The sequence below is a fragment of the Siphateles boraxobius genome, unplaced genomic scaffold (assembly GCF_051911475.1).
Source record: "Siphateles boraxobius isolate OS27281-9 unplaced genomic scaffold, OSU_SipBor_1 41, whole genome shotgun sequence".
NCBI lineage: Eukaryota > Metazoa > Chordata > Actinopteri > Cypriniformes > Leuciscidae > Siphateles > Siphateles boraxobius.
This window is the reverse complement of record NW_027509042.1, coordinates 3,383,825-3,407,706: the sequence shown is the minus strand read 5'-3', so window position 1 is coordinate 3,407,706 and position 23,882 is coordinate 3,383,825. Positions and strand designations below refer to the sequence as shown.

Below are 23,882 nucleotides of genomic sequence, written 5' to 3'. Positions count from 1 at the left end.
GCACACAATCCCTTCTAATCTCTTTCTCCTGAGGGGCTGTTACACTTGAGATGATGTTTGTGCTTGTCGTTGCTTTTGTAAACTACTCAATATGAAGTAAATAAGCTCATCACAAAAACACATGCCACAGAAGACACTGGAACAATAAAGCTACGCAATTTCTCTTGAGCAGCCAGCATAAATTAGGTTAACGCTGTTAGGGGCGGCCTTTTTGTTTGTTTGTTTTTCTTTATCTTCCTTCATCAGTTTACAAAGGCTGCAGCCCCACATTCCTCTATCATTAAAAAAATTAACATATTAATTGGTCTTGATATAAAGGAATTGTTGTCTGTGTTGATGAACGATCAGTCGTTATCATATATAACAGTCCTGTGAAAAAGAAAGTACACCCTATTGAATTCTACGGTTTTACGTATCAGGACCTAATAAATAAATCATCTTAAAATTAGGTAAATACAACCTCAGATGAACAACAAAACATGACATATTACACAGTGTCATTATTCATTTAACAAAAACTAGGCCAAAATGGAGAAGCCATGGGTGACAAAGCTTCTTCTCTCTATAAAGAACATGGCAGCACGACAAATATAGTAACATAATACAAATTACATCAGAAGCATCATACATTAAATAAAAAAAAACATCAATTGCACAATGTACATATTAAATATAATGTGCTGCAAGCAGATTCCTAAAAAACTGTCCAAAACATGGCGTAAAAACAATCACCATGTATAAGAATGAATTTTTTTTCTTCCTTTTTTTTCTTCATATACATATCTGGCCAAATTTGTCCATTGGCCTCTGTCCATCATGGCCTCCTAATCATCCTCATATACTGATTGCCTTCATCACTCTGTCTCCTCTCCACCAATAAGCCTCTGTGTGGTGATCGTTCTGGCACAATATATCTGCCGTCGCATCATCAAAGTGGACGCTACACACTGCTGGTGGTTGAAGTGACCCCCCCCCCCCCCCCCCCCTCTGTAAAGCGATTTGAGTACCCAGAAAAGCGCTATATAAAATATAAATGTTGACAAATTATTATTATAAGTTATTTTATATATATATATAATGTATAAATGTACAACTGTATGCAATTAAAATATAAATAAGAGGGGGGAAAGTCAGGGCATGCTAAACAAGGGGTCAGAGATGGTTGAGCTGCACAACTTTAGGAACAAATGTTGCCATCCTCCTTTGTGTCTTACAGCCTGGACAGCGAAGCCGTCGCCCTGAGGGGAGCCACTCAAAAACAGATTTGGGCTTGTTTTGCAGCCACAGGACCTGGGCGCCTTGCAGTCTTTGAGTCGACCATGAACTCCTCTGTATAGCAAAGTATTCTGTCGAATGTGAAGCCATCTGTCCGACTGCTAAAGCTCGGCCGCAATTGGGCCATGCAATGGCACAATGATCCCGAGAACACCAGCAAATCTATACCAGAATGGCTGAAAAATAACAGAATTAAGTTGTTGCCATGGCCCAGTCAAAGTCCAAACCTCAACCAGATTGAAATGGCGGGACCTTAAGAGAGCTATGCAGAATCCAATGCCCACAAACCTCAAAGAAATGAAGCAACTTTATAAAGAAGTGCCACGAGCCAGCAAAAATTCGTCCAGGACGAGTTGAGAGACTGATAAAGTCATACAGAAAATGATTAAATTTTAAAGTACTATCAACTTGCCTGTATAATTAATTTCAAATTAATTTACATCAAACTGACTTTTTTTAAACCGTTTTTAATAAACTGAAAAATTAGTTGACTCCTGTATAACTTATTTTGAGTTAATGCTACAGTATATGTATGTATGTATATATATATATATATATATATATATATATATATATATATTCAATGTAATTCTGTGGAAATCCGTTTTTTATATTCATTTCTTAAATATGACAAAGCATTTTTCATATTCACTTCTTAAATATGAATATGGAAACGCATTTTGCTTTCCGTTTTCAGTAAATTTTTCTTCTTTGGAAATGCACACCAACATACACATTTTTTTTTTCACTATATCACTAAAGCACCACCCATTTTCCATTGAACTTTGAACTGGATCCTCCTTCTCTTTCTAATGTAATCAGCTTCCTCACACCATATCTGTATTTTCTCTCCCTCTCAAATTCATTTGTTTTCATTTGTTGTTTTAAACTTTCCCTTTTCGTATTGCTCCCTTTCACCGTATGGTGAAAGAGATAGAGGCTGTAGAAGGTCACTCCTTTGACAATAAGCCATAAAAACAGGCACAAAACAGCTCCAGTTCACCCCCTCCTCCACCCACATCCGCACGGACAAGCCATATATAGAAGAGTACATCTTCCCTTTCCAAACACATGCTAAAAGTCACAGAGACGTCAGCACTTCCTGTGCATATGCAAGAAAATGGAATTTAAGAGGAAGCCCATAGGGGGTTAAGCAGTGTGTGTGTGTGTGTGTGTGTGTGTGTGTGTGTGTGTGTGTGTGTGTGTGTGTGTGTGTGTGTGTGTGTTTGTCTGTGTGTGTGTGTGTGTGTGTGCTGTGATAAGGGAATTGTTTGGAATGACTGGAATTTCCTGCTAAAATCGTCACATGTGTTGCACTGGTCAGCCACAGTTTACTGCCTGAAGAGAAAATATTTAACCATAAATGATGAGTCAAAGATTTCACATGAATGATATTTGACCTCAGCGCTCTGCCAAATCTTGTGGTATAATTCCTTCGGGAATTTATTAGACAATAGTTGGGCCTGTATGAAGAAAGCTATAAGCTGGTATCATCGTGTCTACTAAAAGTGTTATTTTATAAAGTTATTCATATTGATTATCATGAACCATACACATGTTTACCTTAAAATCCACAGTAAAAGATTGTTAGACGTGCTTCTACTTTTTCGAAACCATTTCTATCTCATAAAAAATAAACTTGTAAAATACTGTTTAAACATTTGGGGTCCATAACATTAAAAAAAGACAAATATGATCAAAAGTGACAGTAAATACATTTATAATGTCACAAATGATTTCCAAATAAATGCTTTTTTCCTTTGAGCTATCGATTTATTAATGAATTCTGGAAGAAGAAAAAAATGCATGACAATTTCCACAAAGATATGAAGCATTTCAACTGTTTCCAACATGATAATAATAATAATTGTGTCTAGAGCCGCAAATCATCATATTAGAATGATTTCTGAAGGATCACAGAAAACTGGAGTAATGATGCTGAAAATACAGCTTTGCATTACAGGAATATATTACATTTTACAATATTTACAGGACATATAACAGTTATTTTAAATTGTAATAATATTTCACAATATAACTCTTAATTTTACTGTATTTTTGATCAAATAAATGCACTCTTGAAAGAGACTTCTTTCAAAAACATCTTACTGGCCCCAAAATTTTGGGATTTTTTTAAATGAGAGAATGAGAATAACTAAAATGGGTGAAAAAAAAACACTTATTTATACATTTTAGAAAAAACAAAATCCTTCCCAGCAACACCATAGCAACCACCTATACACACCGTGGCAACCACACAAAACACCCGAGTCAACGCCACTTGTTTTCTTCAAAATATGTAAAAATAAATAAATATATATATAAAAATAAAAAGCATCAGAAACTTTGAGTTAATTGAGGGAAATATGCATATCTAAATTGTACATGTCCATGTACTGTATGTGTTTCAGGGTGTGGAGTTTGGATGAATAGAATCATACAACTCCAAATTTTACTTGAGGATTATCCATAACTGTCTTTGTTAGGCAAAAACTCTGACATGGATCATGTTACCATCTCAGAGTGTTTATATGCCCACGAGACAATATAGACACTTAACACGTCTCTCTGGTGTTTCACCTGCTGCCGAGTTTTTGCTCTCGGCCAGGTGTGACATTTCAATACACAATGAGCGTTTCTTTTATACAAGCCACATGATTCTGATGAGGACACAATATAATTCTCTGTGTTCTCTCCACTATTACAATGAATCTGGGGTTTTTGGCAAAAGGTCAGGATGTAACCGAGTCAGTTTCTCTTCTGCTTTTTAGTAATGAGCAGACGGCAGGCGCTCTCTGTGGTTTCATGAAAAAATAAAAAGAGTTTCTGGTGTGTTCTATTAATATTACTCTATTGCTAATATTATGCCCTTTTTTATTTTTTCAAGTTTCTTGCTTTCATTAGTGGTTTTTGCTGCATCACGTGTAACTCACGCTCTAATGTTTGTGCTGCCGATTTATGAAATACCTCATGTGTTGTGATTGTTGATTAAAACTATTACAAATACTTTTCATTAACTAAACTCCAGCTGAGATAAAATAAATAAATATATATATAAATATTAGATTATTTTTTGGGGGGAGATATTGCCTTGGCAGCTAACTGAAATAAAATAAGTTTAAGTTCTAATAATTACTAAAACTGAAAGTGAAATAAATATAAATAAAAGCTGAAATGAAGTCTGGTTTCACGTTAGTGTCAGGCAAACCGCCACAGCTCCAGTCCAGAGACACGACAGCACAGAGCGGATCATATGTGTGAGTCGGCGCAGACCACAAAACTTATCAGACCCATTTGAATTCTGCACAGAATGCTGTATTTTAAAGCGATGGATGAGATTAGAAGGAGAAACAGTAAGAGAATACGAGGAAACTGCAGCTTTACCGAGCTCAACGGCTCTGGACCAGCTGTGATATAAACTAAAGCTATTGGCTATTTTACAAAAAGGGGAGGAGCTGCTCGATATGTCCCGCCCTGTCTTCCTGTTTCAGTAGAAATTATGTGACGCATTGAATAACGCTCCACATTTCAAGGCACATCAGTGGGCCTTTAAAAATAATTTCCTTCAAAATATTTGAAACCCTTAAAAATATATTTTTATTTCCAGATAAAAAAAATCCTGCAATGAAAGCAATGCCTTTGTTGTTTTCTATCTTATGCAATGAAGTTCCAATTTTACAGTTCACAGCACTTTATTCTTCTTCTAGTTATGCTAATCCAGAAGCCACAAACAAGGAAGTGTGAAAAAGGCTAATTAGAAATCTTGCAGATTCAATAGAAATATCTTAGTTCCGCATTGCAAAATAAGGTTCTAAGCTTCATATGTATTTCTAATTAGGGGTTTGAGTCTGAGTCTGTGATAATGTGGACATCTGAGGTACAATTAATTGTTCAGATGTTGCTCTTTTTTTCCTTTGAATTAAATAAAATAGAACAAACTGAGAGAAATGTACTCTTATAAGAGTCAAGAGCTTTAAAAGTATTAAATTAGAAATGTTTTTTGACATTGAAAACTGGTCTGAGTCTTTGCAAATCAGTGTTTCTGACCTTGAAGAAGTTGATACTGATGTTTTGGTCTGCCAGGAAGAACTAGAATAGATAAGCGATGATGACACTTAAAAAGGAGCCAGCATTTACCAGCATTGAGATGCTGTCATGATCATGATGAAGTACTTGATGCAATCAATGTTCTGCTAAGCTTCACTGCATAGAAAGTCTCACCTCATCAGTCAGTGAACAGAGATTTGTGTTGACTTTATGTTTCCTCTCATTACAAAGCTCATTAGTTTAGAAAGTAATCAGAACAACTTTATCTTTGATCATAAGCCAGATGAATGCCAGCACTCTCATTTGCAAGTGAATTGCTGTTAATTAGAACAGAAAATGTTGATTCACCTTTTTAATAAGCATTAGATTGAAAATCAAAGTCAACGAGTGCTTTCATCTGTATTTCATATGCTTATGAAACCTCTAATGGAGTCTTATACATCTAATTAATATAGGAACATAATGCATTTTTTACATATTTAAAAGGAAAAACAGTTTAATGTTTGTTTTAGGGTATACAGAGTAAATAAGGGATAATTTATGTTACATAAAATGACTATTTTAACCCACTTTTTTTGTCTGTTGAAACTAAATTGGAAATATGATCAAATATATGTATTTGAAAGATATAAGGACAACAAAATAGATTAGTAAGTGTTTTGGATTTATGTTTTATTTACTATTCAATATTTAATATATGTTTCTAATATTACAAATGGAATGTGAAGATTGGACAATTAAAGTATTTTATTTCAAATGTAGATGAAAAAAGACAAAATTACTGATTTATTTTTCAGCACTCAAACACTTGAAATACTCAAATCGCTGCTTTAATCAGTGATAAAACGGGAGAGTCTGCTATTTTCATCAAAAGGCCATTTCGATTAAACATTATGAGGTAAAAATAAGAATCTTTTGCAAAGATGAATTGTTCATTGATAAGATCTATCATGCAACGCATGCTGCATTTACAAATTAGATGTGAATTTTCATTTCATAGTAGCTGTAATGCAAATGATTAATATCTAATACGTTATTTTAGATCTATACAATATCATGAGATTTGTTTGATGATATTTTTATGAACATATACATATATATATATATACGGTACATAGAAATATAAAAGCCATGTGATCCATCTTAAAAAATAAATAAATAGAATTTGAACATTTCCCAAAATCCAGCTGAAGCAGATGAGAAAAAAAGAGAAATAAGTGTTCGAACCCTTCAAAAACACATACCGACTCATCAGAGCGATCTAGAAGGGGTGAGATCTGGATCTTTCCAGTCTCACTCAACTCTGCTGACCTTTGACCCCCAGTTGCTAGGATCATGCCCCTGTGAGGGTGGCTGCGGGTTGAGTGGCGACAGAACCGCGCTATAGCTGTGCCGTTCTAAACACTTCCATATGACCGTTCATCCTACACCATGGGAAAAAGTGGCTTGGGTCAAAAAGTCCATCTAAACATTGTAAAATGTCTCTTTATATTATTAGTAGGTCTTGCTAAGAAAAGCATCACTGTTACTAGTGCTTACACAGTTAATTCAGAACCCTTAAGTATTCAATTTTGGTGCATAATCTTTTCCACACGGACATATATGTTCATAGTTTCCATAGCATTGCCAAAAGTGGAAATCTGAAAATGTGCCTGCATGTGTTAGAAGATAGTTCGAATCTCATCATGGGGCAATCTGTGCAGCCACCTTTAAAAAAGAACATATTGTATTACATGAAATAAGTCTCCCGAGGGGACGCAAACCCACCAGGATGAACAATGGCGTTCCCTCTCCTGAGCCCGTGATTGAATCAGCCGAGGATTCAAGTACAAACATTCCAGCGTACAAAAGGAGCAGAGCCGGGAGGGCCGGGAATGAGGGACCGCAGGTGAGGAGACAAGTCTCGACAAAACCAGCACAGTAGCACTGCAGGTACCAGATCGTGCTCAAACAGCAGCACTTTTAACCTTTAAAGCTCACTCTATCAGATTTGATACGCAAAGCTCTCTAAATTATCAACATGACCATGCTTTCTGTTGACTGACTGATAGTTCATACTTTTTAGCAAGTTAAAGGCCGTTTAATGTCCACCTTCAGGTCGTGGTTAGTAAGACTTCCTACATATTATTGAGAGACATAGAGTGCATTTTATATAAGTACTGTTATACAGGTCTCATTAGTAATAATGAGAATAAAATATCTTGTAAATAATATCTGCACCAAATTGCATTATTTTTGCTCAAGTAAAACTGAGGAGTTTGTGCTCCATTTTCTTACTACATAAAAAAAATGAAGCCTTTTTTATAGATTTATGCGTTTAAATTAATAGTAAAATTCCATCAAATTGCATTGAATAATCTTAACATATTATTCATATTATTAATTTAGAATTTTAAATGAGTAAAAAAAACAAACGCTTAATAAAACATTTTGTTTAAATCTTAATGGAACAAGGGAATGGACTGAATTTAATAGAATTTTGCTATTTATTGAAACTCGTAAATATTGAAAAAAGGAGCCATAAAAGTCTGGTATCAAATATAATTCTCAACAAAAATCACACATGCAAAGTTTTTCTAAATATATTTTTGTCTAAAGGTTCAATAAACTGTTCCATTAAATAAGAATTCTGACTATTATTTCATGTCAGACTTTGCAGGGTTAAAACATGCATAACTGAAATACATGATGTGTGAGCCAGAAATGTCCACCAACAAACCACAGAAATGTTATTATGTGTAATGGAGGAGCAAGAAATGAAATCTCTCTTTAATATTTCAGATGTTTCTTCTAGACAGCAATGGGACTGAATGGAGATCAAATAAAGAAATCTTTGTTAAAGCCACCTGATTTTCCTTAGAAAATGACCTCAAATAAGTATGAGAATAATTGTTGTGAATAATAACGGCACTAGAGTTTCAGAACCTAAAATTGTCTCAAATTTTATTTTACCACAGTATGAACTCAAACATTTCTCCCAAATCATCTGAGCTGCAATCCACACTCATTTTATAGCTCTGGGGCCAGTTGCATAAACCTATAAAAGACTAGTCTTACAAGTTAGACATCAAATTTGTTTCTTTTAGACTGATCATTTTTTAAATCAGTTACATAAAAACGTGGATTGGCCTAATTTAATACCGAAAAGTAAGACTGACTGCCCCTGACTAACTGCTAGTGGGTCATACTAGAACTTAAGACACTGTCTTAACGTAATGCCTATGTTTATGCAACCGGCGCCTGGACTCTTTATAACAAATTTAATTTCTCTTAAAGGTGATCTAAGCGATGTCACGCTTTTTTAGGCCAAAACATTTTTTGCCAAATACCGCAAACATCTCTTCACTATCCACTAGCTGCCTGTGCCCTGAACACACTGTAAAAAAACACAGCCTCTGCAGACACCCAAGGCTCCAAAAACAGCAACAAAAACAAACTGGGCTAACCCGCGCCACGAAACATAACAAACTGTTCCAGCCAATAACCGACAAGAAGGATTTGGGGTGGGGTTTGGGGGGGTTAGTGTGCGGATGAGGAGGAGGGAGGGTCTAGCTAGCCTCCGTTTTGTTTGACAATACTTTAAACGCCAACAAGAAGTGATGTCACCCGACATCGCTTAGAGCACCTTTAAAGCATTTTAATAGAAACATCTGAGGCCCCGTTTACACGAAGGGAAAGCGCAGATATTGCCCTGCGGTTTGGCCTCTCATTTACATGAAAACCCCGTTTTTATCACAGAAAACGATTATTTCTAAAAACTCCGGCCAAAGTGGAGATTTCTGAAAACGCTGGTTATGTGTTGCCGTGTCAACTGGGAGAAACGTGGTTTTAGGTTCCCTCTTGTCGATTCTGAGGATTCTGATTGGCTTGCATGGCTTTATCCTTCTCCCAACACTGCCGCCCCATAGATTTGGCATAGTTATGATGGCGCTCGCGGCGTATTTATGCGGGTTGTGTGCACGATGTTATTATTGAAAACGGAGGGGGGGAGGGGGGTATATTCGTTTCTCTAAAACCCGGCTATGTGTTAACGTAGCCTGAGACAAAGTTGATGAGCTCTGAGCGAGATAACCTCTGAGCAATTTCAGACAAACCAACAAATGCACACCACACCACAACACAAGCAGTGGCACTCCCAGCACAATTCCCTGTGTTTCTTCAATCTGGTTGACAAAAGGCTTGATTATTAGGCAAACTGGTTAGCTTTTGTTGACTGGCAACATCCAACAGACTCTTTTGTGCGTTTCCATAGCTTTTCTTGGTATGCTTTGATGAGGTTTCCCTTTGTAAAAATCCATACAACCAAGTCATTCTCACAGGAGCAGAGAGACAGAATTGAAACCAGTAAAGCAGAAAAATGTGGATTGTTGAATAAGATTTAGACTTGCATCTAAATACAAAGCCAACATTACAGATGACTTCTGCCGTGACGTTGAACACATGTTATGATATGGAGTATCTGTGACGTGGTTGAAAACACAAAGTATGCTTCACTGGAATGCCCTTTAGGGCGTCTCGCCCACTGACAGGAACTGAGTCACCTGACCGGCACATGTGCGCAGGGCTAGGGAAAGTCAACACTGGGACCATTCTGGAATAAGTCAATCTATTTACATGGATATTTATTTTCCCTCGCTCTTGTGCTTTCTGTACGTTTACATCTGAGAGAAAGAAGATGATTGTGTAAATCTGAGTTGGTGATCCCGTAACCACCATAAACAGTGAATATGCAGATTATTACTTGACTTTAATTGTAAATTTGACACTTAATTAGTCAACAATAGGCTACTGCTGATTTGACTGCACTGAGGTTATTGGATGAGAACTGAACTGGATGATGACATGACTGTTTTCTGCAGAACTGCGTTATAGATGAAATTAATAATTGATGATCTTCAATGGAACTGAACCAACACTGAGCTGACTTCAGCTGAACATTTTCTTTTGCATTATTTAATCATTTTCCTGTTATCACTGTATCTGTATTGTAAAAAGAGCTATAGAAATAAAGGTGACTTGACTAATGGGGGGTTGAATAGTTGAATATTAATATAATCAGCCTACCTTTGGTCTGCCCATCCTTGAGTAGGCCTATACGGTTACATTGAAACTTGACGCCCATCAAGACAAAATCATGTCAATTCAAAAACCAGAAAGACCTAAAATAGAGAAAATGCTCCATTTATTGTAGAATTTCAAATCAAGTTGAAATTGACTAAGGACAAGCTGAGATCCAGATCGAGATTGAACATAATTTTTGTTTCGAGACCCAGTCCCAGACGGAAAAAAAGCACATTTATGTGGTCTTAAGACTCCACAAAACTCCACACTAAGAAAACAGAAACAAAATCGGTTCACGGATAGTATGTTGTGGTTTGTGTGATTGAGATTTCTTTATGTGATTAAATGAGATCTCCATTAACTATTTCAATTTTATTTTGTGTCAAAAAGGCAAAGAGTAAAACAATGAACAACTTCTATCAGCTACTAAACAGGCCATTACATATTATTAATATGCATGTTGTTAATATTGGAAATCACTGGACTCTAATGGCTCACAAAATTAAGTTTAAAAACAACTACTTTACTTGCCGTGTTAAGCAGAACACGTGTGTGTAGTGAAAGTGAATGAATGCGCCAGTGTCTCCCCCTAGTGACCATTACAGGAAGGTGATTCAATTAAATAAAGATAAAATTACGTCAGAAAAGGACTTGTTTTTTTGATGATTAAACAATCATGTAGTACTAGTTCAATTGAATAACAAGTTTCTAACAAGTAAAATAAAAACTGAAGGTTATTTGCATAATGAACCCATGCAAGTATAACTAATTGTACATTATATCCTATCAATTGTTATAATGCATCATGTTATTTTTATGATACATTTTTATTATTTTTAATTACTTTATGGGTGAATACAGTAAAGTAATGCCAAGGCTTAAAATTGTTTATACTAAAATTCGACTAGCAATTTATTACTTAAAATACATACAGCAATTTAATTGATTATTCCTTTCCTACAGAAATAAAACATCTTGGTAACTCAGTCACAAAAGCAGCAGTAAGATATAAAGCAAGATGTCCAAGACAACAAAGTCATGAACAATCCCCAAAATGCCGTTTTATTGAGAATTTCGATGACATCACAGCCTCGGTCATGGAGAACAGAATTATTACATGGGATTGTGGAAGTTTGCATATATCAGTGAAATCAAACCTGCAGTCTCTGGGATAGACCTTTGGCAACTTTAAAATGTAAACCAAACATAACAGTTATCAAGGAAAATCAAACATAACAGTTATCAAGGAAAATCCAACAAAAACAAAGGAAAGTTAGCAGTAAATCACAGAATGAGTCATGCTCCCATGATTCTTAGTCAGCACGTGTTGTCCGGATGTTTTAGAAAAAGAACAAACATCGGAAATCCTCAATACAAGTAGAACTGCATTTAGATAACATCTTCATTACTATTTTTGATTATTCTTTTTAAATAAATCAATGTTTTTTTTCTTAAAAGTATCCATTATCCATCTTTAATAATGCTTCAATTTGCTTCGTTAAATTTCATTTTTCAGGTGTACATCATCTCGGCCATGTGCGACATCTTCTTGGGGATGTAAAGGTAATATTCCATGTATCCGGAAAGATCCTCTATTGTGATGTCATCCACGTAGGCGCGGGCCTGTTCGGAACAAGAACGAGGGGAGCTGGAAGTTCCGTTATTACTCCCAATGGAAGTTCTGCTGTTTGGAAGTTCACATTCGGAGATCACGTCACGAAGGCCGGTGAACGAGTAAACCTCGACCCCCTGCCAACCAGGACACTGGCATTCTCGTTGCCCACACGGGCACTGACCGGCTTCCTGCAACTTGGACAGAGTTTTAAAGTCAGGCGGAACAGCTTTACCTTCGCCCGTCTCCCGAGATCCCGGCCCACATCCTAAAGCAGGCCTGTTTTCGGGAGCGCTCTCGTCATCGGACGGCTTTCTCGGACTGAGGGGCGATTCCTGACCCTTAGGATAAGGGAGATGGGTTTCATACCCAACGACCCCAAATACAGTGGAGCATGGAGCAGAGAACGCCACTTCTTTCTTGACGCCGCTGGTGTCGTCGGGCTCTGGCGGGGTCTTGTGTTTCAGGTGTCCAGGAGGAGGAGACATTTTGCTGCAGTACGTAAACTTCGGAGGATGAAGGATCGGAGATTTTGATCGTCTGCGTCGCTGGCTTCTCACAACTCCTCTGGATGACTTTCTCGTGCATCTATAGTAAAAACAAAGGTGAAAACATATTTACTGGTATATTTCTCCTGTTATTGCTTTAACCCTGTAAAGCCTACTGTATTATATTCGATACATGTATTTCTAAGGTCTCTAAATAATGAGCATGATCGTAACATTGCTGAAAACTACATGCCTTCTGCCCTTTGATTAATAGTTTATTGTTTGCAATTAAAAGGCCTTTTAGTATAATTGTAAAAACCCCTTTAAGGTTGTGTTTCACTTAAATTTCTGCTGTGAAATCTTTACTTATTCTCATTTATCACAATTATTCATACATCATTAAAAAAATTATTTTAAAATGAATGAAACGTGATGCATCAGGCATTGGAGGAACGTTTATTCGTTCATCTCTCAATCGTCATTGTATTGCACTCATTATATGTTTTGCCTCTTTGATTATAAAACTAAGCATTTAAATATCATTTTATTAAGAAATTTTATGGGGAGATATAGAGAGAGACAATGGATATTTGCATGCTTTTTATGCAAGTAATTTGTTATACAGTTATAAAAATCTTATTGATCTACATTACAAGCTATCAGAATTTCATCTTAATAACATCGGCACCAAATTGCATATGTATGCTCAGTTTGGGCCACTGAGTAAAATGTATGTTTTTTCTTTCTTAAATACGAGTTCAGTATGATCAGTATATAATACTATATATGAGACATAGAAATGCTTAAGGTATCAAATATGATACCCAAAACTTTTCTTTAGATTTTTAAATAAAATATCATCTTAAGGTTCAATAAACTCTATTTTAAAAACAGTTTCTTGAGGTTCCTACCCAAGCCAGTTATCTTTCGAGGAGGTCATCTTGGATTTGGTTCCATCCAGACTGCCTCGAACAACCAATCTGGAAGCCAAAGACTCAGAGACGCGGACTGTGTTTGTGGAACTGGAAAGAAAAACGTGCAATTATTCACAGAGTACAAAAACCCTCTCTGCCAAAATAGTGAGCATCCACTTCACTTGCCGGACAATCTGACGTTGAAACAAATGAAAAGGCAACAAACCTTTCAGCATCCACACGCAGTTTCTTAAAAGCAGTCTGCAGGGTCTCCTCCTCACACTCCTTCTCTACTTTCTCCACAGCAGCCATAATGTTAGACAGCCTTAAGACTGAAACCAAAACCATAGAGAATAATACAAGTGAGCAGTTATGACAAACCCAAATATTTATAGCAAGTTACTAACTATAGATCTCAATAACATTAACTCCCTATTTTAACACTCTCAATTACTTTTAACCATTAACAAAGATTTCAAACAATCCGAAGAATATAGCCTTGTAAAAGAAGAAAGACTGCAATGGCGGAATCTATAAGCAAAATAACAGACATATTGTAATTTCCCCCTGAAGGTTATAAAAAACGATATTAAAAAATATTGACTTAATTAAATGCTTTTTACAAATACACTCCAACATTGTAATTTCCTTTAACACTATTAATTTTTTATCACACTGCAGTAGTTGACAAGTTTTGTCTCATGTTATGTAACGCTGATCACATACACAATTCGCATAATGAAGTTTAGCTTAGCATCGAGTACATCAAAGGTGGCGCGGTTTACATTGTCAATTTTGCATGAACAAAATACATTAACAAAAATGGACCATTAGAGATATATACTCACGGCCAAAGGACCAAACCCCGTGTAAAGCCTAGACATATAGGAGCTTGTTTCTCCTGTTATGAGGGTCTGTGTGCTCACAAAGCTAACGTTAGCCAGTCAGCATGCAGAAACGGTATCTGTAAAGAAACTCGCTTTAAAACGACCGATAACAGGCTGTCGTCGGGCATAACTTGACCTAGATACTACGTAAATGTAGTAACTACTCACAATTATTAGAAGTAATCAACAAAGCATACACAATATTCTAGATTTTTCTCTCGCTAGTCTCTTGTTTACACTCAACCATTCAAGAGTGACTCTGCAACAACGCAGATCTTGATGACGTAGTACACGTACGCACAAACGTCAATAGATTACGAAAATGCTCAAAGAAGCTTCTCGGGTTGTGCGTTTTAATTATTATTTTTTGTTGTTGTTAAATGATGCAATAATATATATAGAATATATTAAGTGCAATAATAAAATATATATGTGCAATAATATAAATATATTTTTTTTTTCAAAGATATACCTGAACCATTTTCTACCCGTCTATGTTTTCTACACTGTTATAGCAGCCATTCTATGATCAGAAGCAGTACGCATTGCTGACGGGTGTCCTCTTGTGGTGTTCAAGTGAATTGTCTCAAGGCCTTCATGTGCGCTCCTTGCTAAGACTGCTTGCAGTTGAAAACAGGAAGCTTTGAGTTGTAAAGAAGCCAGACACAAAGTGTAGGCTATCATAAAGCTGGAATTTATAGCAAGGCTGCCATGGAAGAAGCACTTGTACTACTGTTCAAAAAAAAAAAAAAAAAAACATTACCAGATGCAAAGCACATTACAGCCATATCCCTGGGGAATGGAAAAAAGTTTGGTGAGCTCTTGTTTACTCTTTTCCACACATGTGCATGAGTTTATGTTTGGAGAAAGCCATAGGAAGCCCTAAAACCCCATGTCTGCTAAACGTGTCAGGTGTGGGCAGGATCTCACATGCAGACCAAGTGTTGCGCTTCTGGCTCAAATACTTTAAGTAACATTTTTAGATTTTATTTCCCACTTTCCTCATCCTTCTATTCATGATTGGGTTTGATCTTGCAGAAAATATAATAATATCTGAAGGGAAATGAGCTGTGAAATTCACAGCATGTTCAAGCTTTTAACATAGGCTATAACACATATGTTCTACATATATTCAAGCATGAAACGACAAGGTTCATGTCTATCCTTCTATTGTTCAACTGGTGGAGGTTGATATGGGATTTATAAAAGTAACTTAAAGTAATAAGTAATCAATACTTTAGGGAGAGTAATTAGTAATTAGTAGGCTACAACAATGTAATTGCGTCCACAGGGGGGCGGGGGGTTGGCTCACGCCCCTGCTCCTTTTGTCTCAAAATGTATTGTGCCCTTTTCTGATAATTGTAAATAATAATAATAATTATTATAAATATTATAATAAATGAAACACAAACACACCCTTGCCACTAACAATAATAATACAAACAAATATTATATTTAAAAAAATTTGACGGAGAAGTGGTAGGCGGAGTTTCCTTTGCAGCGCCTCATACGCATTTAACGGTCCTGGTACGCACTACGCAGCAGTTCGCGCGAGTCTCTTCAAACGAGCAGCAGGTAACGTTTAATTAAGCTAATACGGAAAATTACATTTATCCTACCATCACCATGCTACTCTAAAAGTTGCTGCAGGTTGCGAGTTATTCTTAACTACAATAAAAGTATAAATCGATTTCAGACGCATTCTGAGTGACAACGTCATTCGTTTTTATCCAAGGAATAAAAGTGCACGGGGAAATACATCTAACAGTTAGTTTAATGAAATCTCAAGTCCATGTCCAACTCTAAATTGTGAGGAACTTATATCTTTGATTTCATAGTAACGCTTTACAATAAGGTTCATTTGTTCAGTACTCATGTATTCTAACATGAACTAACCATGAGCAACACATTTGTTACTGTAGGCTATATCTTAGTTAATACTACAACTGGTAATTGTTTATTCATGTTATGTCACAGTCAGTGCATTAACTCATGATAACAAATACGACTTTTGATTTTAATGTTTTAGTAAATCCTGAAATTAACTAAGATTAATAAATGCTGTAGAAGTGCAGTTCATTAGCTAATGTTAACTAATGAAACCTTATTGTAAAGTGTTACCGATTCATGATAGCTAACACTGTCTTTCATACATATAATACATACATTAAATTTACAACATCAACAAAACTAAAAATTAATTTTCCATAATTACCTTCTTGATTCTCACTGTTTTGTTTGGTAAAGTAAATAATATTTAGTAATATTATCATAATTTCCCTATTTTGATTTGATGTGTTATGTATTCTAATAATTGTATCCACATATTCTCTTAGAATGCCAAGGAAAGAAAGAATAAAAACAAAAAAAATCAAGAAGTAATCATTTTTTTTATTTAGTGCCCTTTTTGGTCCCTCCGCCCCTGCCCCTGAGGAGGTCTGTGCACGCCACTGCTGTTGAAGATGTAAGTAGTAGCTAGTAATTAATTACTTTTTTAGAGTAACTACTAACCTAACGTTAATATTAGTGCTTGACTTTGAAGGAACTGACTGCGTTTCCAAAAAGCATTTAATAAGTAATAGATTGTAGAACCACTGGCTCCAATGGTCTCTATGAGCAATTTAGCTCAATATGCTTTTGAGAAATGCAGCCCTGATTGATACAATTTGATTATTTGCTTTTTTGTTGACTCTTCCATTAATAAAATGACCTTTTCCATTTACTGCAGATTTTGGACAATGTTGCAGTTTCTGGCTATCACCTGCAGATGTTGCTGTAAGTGCATGTTTGTGCTTGTGAAGAGCAATGTTTAAATAAAGGAGCCTTTTGCAATCTGTCATGTGTTGAAAAGATTATCTGTTCTCTGCAGGAATGAGGTTCCTCCCAATCAAAAAAAAAATTCCTCATCTTATTGAATTTTGCCCCATATATCACATTACATTGTTAAACAAAAACAGGAATTCTGAGCTTCCCAATTACAGTTGACGGAGGACAGTTTATCCTAGCTTGAAAGATTGAAGCCCAAACAGTAGCACTGAAAGCACAGTGATGGATAATAATGAAGTGTTTAGAGGTTATCTTTCTGTTTAGTCATTTCCACTAGGCCAGGCAAAGACAGACGCTGCATTGTTGAGCTCTTGAGGTTCTCGGAGGAGCCTTCATTCTAGTCCAAATGCTTGTGAAAACAAACGTATAAGCTTTATAAACCATAATTTCTCTATTTATAGAAATGTCAAAGCATGGTGCACATTACAGGCCTCTATTCATAACACAATGCCAGCGTTTTCACTCTGAAAATTAATGGAGGAAGGATTTTACGCAGCTTTCATTAACATCATCAGATTTCAGCTCTCTCATGAGGTTTTTATGGATGTTGAGGTTGCTGAACGTAAAGGTTTTCCTGCCCACATACTGTAGATTTGAGATCGTTGCGCTGCACTGCGTCTGCCAGAGCAGAAATGAAAGCTGCTGCTCTCAATGTTTCTCCGTCGTCTACAGTCATTTTCATATGTAAATTGTGAGAGTTTATTTTGTCAAGATGGAAAGATCTGAAAAGCCCATAGATTTACCCCCCCCCCCCTAACCCGCTCCTCGAAGAAATCAGGACAGAAGTGGTTTAAAGTGGACAAAAGAGACGGATTAAAACACCAGGTGTAAACGGGTAGGCCTACGTGTCTCCCTCGAAAACTTGTGATCGATTAAAAGGCATCTTAATAGCTGGAATAAAGAGGGTCTAAGTGTGAGATGGAGTCTCTCTTTGTTCTGTTTTTTGGTGACTGCATGAGAACCTGGAAACGGTCCATTCTAGAAAGCCCTTCTGCCTCCGCAGGACGTCTGTAATAATGCCTGACTTGAAGGGGAACCAGCTGACCTCGCATCCTTCCGCCATCCGGAACTGAATCGCTCCCTACAGCAATCCCACAAATGTTCCATGTTGTCAGAATGTCTTAAATCCAAGTGGATCACAAACATGGGCGGAAAGCCCAGAACTTTGTAAAGAACACCGCTTTGTTCATGCTGAATGAGAATATTTTCCAGCATCCATGTTTTGTTAAAGAGCATTACCTGGTGTAAACACCAGCAGCATTCCCATGTTATCATGACAAGAGTCTGCTCTTTTGAGATCTCATTTAAGTGTCAACCAAGTCTCAGATGTTTTTTCTAAAAAATGTATGTGACGAAATAAACATAAATGAGAACACTGTTGACATCACTCTTAAAAATAAAGGTTCTTCATCTAAAGTTCCACGAAGAATCTTTATTATCAATGGAACCTTTCAATTGCACAAAAGGTTCTTTATAGTGGAAAAGGGTTCCTTAGATTATTAAATCTAATTGAATAATCTTTATTGCTCTTTACACTAAGAAATTTTTTTCTTTTATAAGAACCGTTTACTTCTTTGGGGAACCATAAATGGATCTTCAATGGTATCGCTGCGAAAAAAAACAAACTCCTTTTGGGACCTTTATTTCTAAGAGTGTACAGAAAAAGGGTAAAGATATTAAAATGAATGTGGATATCAGCACAGATCATTTAGTCTTGGAAGAATTTGATGAGAAATGTTTGAGTTGTCTGACTTCTGATTGCAGACTTGGTCTGATCATTTCTAGTAAGTGTCCAAATACATTTAGGGGCTGCTCTTTCTGGCAGAAAAAACATATGAGATGCCATTTGTGATTTTCCTTTCCTGTGGGTTGAAATGCGATTTCAAGGGAGAAACATCTATGAGTGCAGAGCAGAACCTCATCTCTCAGCATGGCTCTCCTTTCCTTCTACCTCCTCTTTGCGGCAGTATGCTGGTATTCCTGTGGGAATCTCTTTCCTCTCAGGAAGCAGGTTTCCTTTCAGAGTCAATAAGCCTTTCTGCTCAGACCCCAGCCCAGCGTGTGCACTCACATGTACAGCAGTGTGTCTACGCGTAGGCCTGACCGGCAGCTGTGGGTGTGTGGGCTCTTAGGAGCCACTTGTTTGAAGGGTTGGAGGACATTCCACCATCAACTGCTTTGTTCGGGAAGAACCCGCACAGAATAGTGAAATACTCCATTATTTAAACTACAGGTTAATTTAGCCATCAAACATAAAGCAAGCATCACTATTATTGCTCCTACAAAAGATAGGGTTTGATATTTTGTCTATTTTTTGTTATTGTATTAATATAAAACTACTACTGCTTCTGTCTTGATAATAGCACATAACTTTGAGTTTATCAAATGCAGCAAAATATTAAACTGTTGCAGCAAGACACATAAAACCCAATTGTGACCCTGGATCGCAAAACCAGTCACATGTCGCACGGGTATACACTGTATGGGTCAAAATTATTGATTTTTCTTATATGCCAAAAATCATTAGGATATTAAGTAAAGATCATGTTCCATGAAGATATTTAGTAAATTTCCTACCGTAAATACATAAAACATTTATTTTTGTGAGTGAATGCAGCACAATCGCGATAGCACAACTTTAAAGGCGATTTTCTCAATCTTCTGATTTTTTTTGCACCCTCAGATTCCAGATTTTCAAATTGTTGTATATTGGCCAAATACTATCCTATCCTGACAAACCTTACATCAATGAAAGCGTTTTTTATTCAGCTTTCGGATTATGTATAAATCTCAATTTCAGAAAATTGACCCATGTGACTGGTTTTGTGGTCCAGGGTCACAATTGTTGACACCAAGCACTAATGCATTATTGTCTTTTTACTCAAACAAAAGGACGCATACACAACATTACAACATCAAGACAAAAAAAAAAAAAAACACGAGAAAAATGGAGATTAATAAATTAATAAATACTAGTGCTGTCAAATTGATTAATCGTGATTAATCACGTCTGACAAAAGTTTGTAAATGTAATATGTGTTTATATGAATATAAATATATGCATCCATTTTTACATCCATACACACACACACACACACACACACACACACACACACACACACACACACACACACACACACACACACACACACACACACACACACACACACACAAACATACACACACACAAACATACACACACACACATTATACAGACTTTTATGTTAGAGGCGTTTAATCGATTTGACAGCACTAATAAATACATAAACAGGGTGGTTAATTATATATATATATATATATATATATATATATATGCATACATACACACATATGGTTTTGCGACTCTCAGAAATGCATAAAGTAACTTTTTTCACCACCCACCGTAGGCCACAATATGGATCTCAAGCTTTAGAAGATGGACCAAGAGTGAATATTTTCCCATTCCTGTTATCTGAAAAGCATGACCATCAATATTATTCACTTTGGAACCAAGCATAAAGAGTCACAAGTGAATTGTGACTATGCCCAGGACAAGCTTGTAAAATGTAATCTTTCATTTAATGTTTATTTCCCATACCCCCTTAGTAGCCAATAATAATATAACTGAATATTCCAGCTAGTGCAGAACGTTTGCACTGAAATTGTCCATTTAAGGCATTTAAGTCAGAATCTTACTTTGGTGTTTTCATAGTAACCTTCTTCAGCTATTATTTAATAAATTCAATTACTTGATAAATCCTAATTATTTACGTATGCAGAAACTGAGAATCATCAGACACCCAGATAAAAGACGTGTCATCATACTACCCCATACTAACCCAGCCAAATAGTGTCTGGGTGTTACATTTCATTTCATTAGTGGTGCTTGCTGAAGCAAACATCACTGTACTGTTGCTCTTAGGGAACTTGGCACATTGGAAATGAATGATATTGATGTTGAAGGAGAGGTGTGTTATTACTTTTACAAACAATCAAAATTATGTTTTTCTGCTGTCAGTCAGACAAAAAAACAGGTGAAAAATGTAGACTTACAATGAGAGAGGGACGTGAGCCTTAATGAAATGGGCTTGAAGTTCGGTTCTTTTTGACAACCACTCAGAATACCCTAGCAACCACCCATACCACCCTAGCAATCACCTAGCAACGTCATGACAAATAGAAACTAGAAACACCCTAGCAACCACCTAGGAAACCTTAGCTATTACCCCACAGCAAGACTCTTAAAGGGATAGTTCAGCCAAAAATTTAAATTCTGTCATTAACTACTTACTCTCACGTTGTTCCAAACCCGTAATACTTTCAATCATTATTGGAACACAAAAGAGGATCTTTTTGATGAAATCTGGTTAATTGTCGGGTTTTACGCAGCACATTTGAGCTTCAGGAAGAACCAATAAAGTTTGTTCTCATGAGTCAAGCAGGTTTGGTTGAGCTTCTGTTTATGTTCGTTGATCAATGTTCAAATGTAAATGATGAACAGATTTAATTAAGGATTTTATTCAAAGTGATTGAGTCTCTTCAGAAAATTTGGACTAAACCGTTCAATTCATATGGATTAGTTTTACGATCCCTTTATGAACTTTTTGTAGAGTCAAAGTAGTAGTTGCGTAGCTGTCAACGGAGGGTCAGAAAGCTCTCAGATTTCATCAAAAAGATTTGTGTTTTGAAGATGAAAGAAAGTTTTACAGCTTTGGAACAACATGAGGGTGAGTAATTAATAACAGATTTTCATTGAACTATCCCTTTAAGTCTTTAAGTGTGTTAGAAATCAGGATTGGTGAGAGAACATTGTGCTTGGTACGTTTTTCGTCTTCAAACTAAAATTGGGTCTCCAGCCGACAAAGTTTAAATCCCGTCTGGCTGACGCGCATTAGTGGAGAGTTGACGATCTTTTGTGGCTGTTTGACTGTTTTCGATTACCTCTGGAAGTGAAGGAAAGTGAACAAGCTCAAAACGTTTTAGACCTCACTTACAACTGTATTTAGCGTCGTCCACTTGTGATCCGATCGACCAGGTGTACCTTAGAGAGACGTGATGTCAAATAAATGCAATTACTAAAAAGCAAGCATTAATTCATTCAATATCCTCTAAAAGTCTTTAAAGTGTGCATTGAAATCACACCATAACCTTTTAAGGCTTTCTCTAAGTTAATGTCTCCATCTTGTTGGTCTGGCAATCTAGTCTAGTCATCTAGTCTGTTTGAAAAATCTGGAATCGGTCACTACATTTGCCAGGGTATCATGTCAACCTAAGTAGTATGTTAATAGTGAACTGCATGTGGGTCATACATACCAGTCATGCTGATACATAAACATAATAAGGACTGAATGTATCATATTTAGTTATTCACGTCAAACACAATGTCTGCTAATAAGTAGAGTTATTAACTCATAAGGTGCACAAGAAAGAGTTATGAATGGCTTAGTTACCTCTTGAGAAAAGTTGCTTTTAATATTTTTTAATATTCATTGATGGGGTAGTTCACCCAAAAATGAAAATTCTGTCATTAATTGCACCCTTATGTCGTTACAAACTCGACTTTCGTTCATCTTCGGAACACAAATGAAGATTTTTTTTTAATCTGAGTCATTTCTGTCCCTACATCGACAGATACGTAACTACTTTGACACTTTAAAAAGTTCATAAAGAGATCATAAAACTAATCCATATGAATAGAGCAGTTTAGTCCAGATTTTCGGAAGAGACATGATTGCTTTATATGATGAACAGATTGAATTAAGGCTTTTATTCTTAATTTTTTTCTTTTTTGGGTGAACTATCCCTTTAAAAGCCATACGAGGCTGTGCATTACAGTGATTTTACAGCAGTACAATAGTATATCACGGTAACGCACAGACTTGAGTGGCTTTTTTAACTTACAAAATTTTGTGATTTTGTAACACTTTACAATAGGGTTTCATTAGTTAACATGAACTAACATTGAACAATTCTTCAACAGCATTTATTGATCTTAGTCAATGTTAGTTAATTCCAACATTTACTAATACATTTTTAAGATCATTGCTCCAGTCTTCAGTGTCCCATGATCCTCCAGAAATCATTCTAAAATGCTGATTCGCTTCTGAAGAAACATTTCTGATTATTATCAATGTTGAAAACCATTTTTTTTTCAGGATACTCTGATGAATAGAAAATTGAAAAGAACACCATTGATTTGAAATATAAATGTTTTGTAATATTATAACACTTTTGATCAATTTTTTAAAAAATATTATTTTATATGTAGTACCTCACTTCAAAAAATACTTTGAAATCAGACTGACTTTCAAGTCTAAACTATCCGTTGCACATGTTTTGCTTTTGAGCAATGTTCAGGAAGAAATACTATAGAGGAAAAATCTATGTTCTCAAACATGGCAAATCCTTCAAAGCATTATAATAATCCATTTCTTACCATAGCAAAGGGTTTGATCTATTCCAAATCTGTTCACTCCAATGTACTCTACCTTGACGCACTAATTAGCTCACATTTGGCCCCTGAACACACAAGTCCTTCGGAACAATGAGTACAAACATATTTTTCATACTTCTCTCATCTTCTCTGCCCAGGCCCCGGCCTCTCAGACCTTAAAGGGCCCTTCTCAGAGCTGTAAATGAGCTGTCAATCACAGGCTAGATCATTTTACTGATTGGAGCAGAAGGCCGATCGGGGTGGAATGATGGGAGAGTGGTGATATATTAGACAAATGCTTGGCCAAAATAAAGAGACAGAGGTTTCTTTATGCTCCGAGCATAAGGAGACTGTTGATGC

At 36.2% G+C, this 23,882-nt stretch overlaps 1 protein-coding gene across 2 annotated transcripts; it reads right to left on the bottom strand.

Moving 5' to 3' along the window:
- Positions 1-11,385: 11,385 nt before the first annotated feature.
- On the bottom strand, positions 11,386-14,575 carry oser1 (oxidative stress responsive serine-rich 1). 2 transcript variants are annotated; one of them, XM_077197843.1, is made up of 5 exons: positions 14,453-14,550; positions 14,246-14,361; positions 13,624-13,729; positions 13,395-13,505; positions 11,386-12,583 (listed from the first exon to the last, which is right to left on the bottom strand). In XM_077197843.1, the coding sequence occupies exons 3-5, from the start codon at positions 13,707-13,709 to the stop codon at positions 11,896-11,898; spliced, it is 885 nt and encodes a 294-aa protein (XP_077053958.1). In that variant the 5' UTR covers positions 13,710-13,729; positions 14,246-14,361; positions 14,453-14,550; the 3' UTR covers positions 11,386-11,895. The 2 variants fall into 2 exon arrangements, with proteins under 2 accessions (XP_077053958.1, XP_077053957.1); XM_077197842.1 differs by having other exon boundaries at positions 14,246-14,575.
- Positions 14,576-23,882: the final 9,307 nt, after the last annotated feature.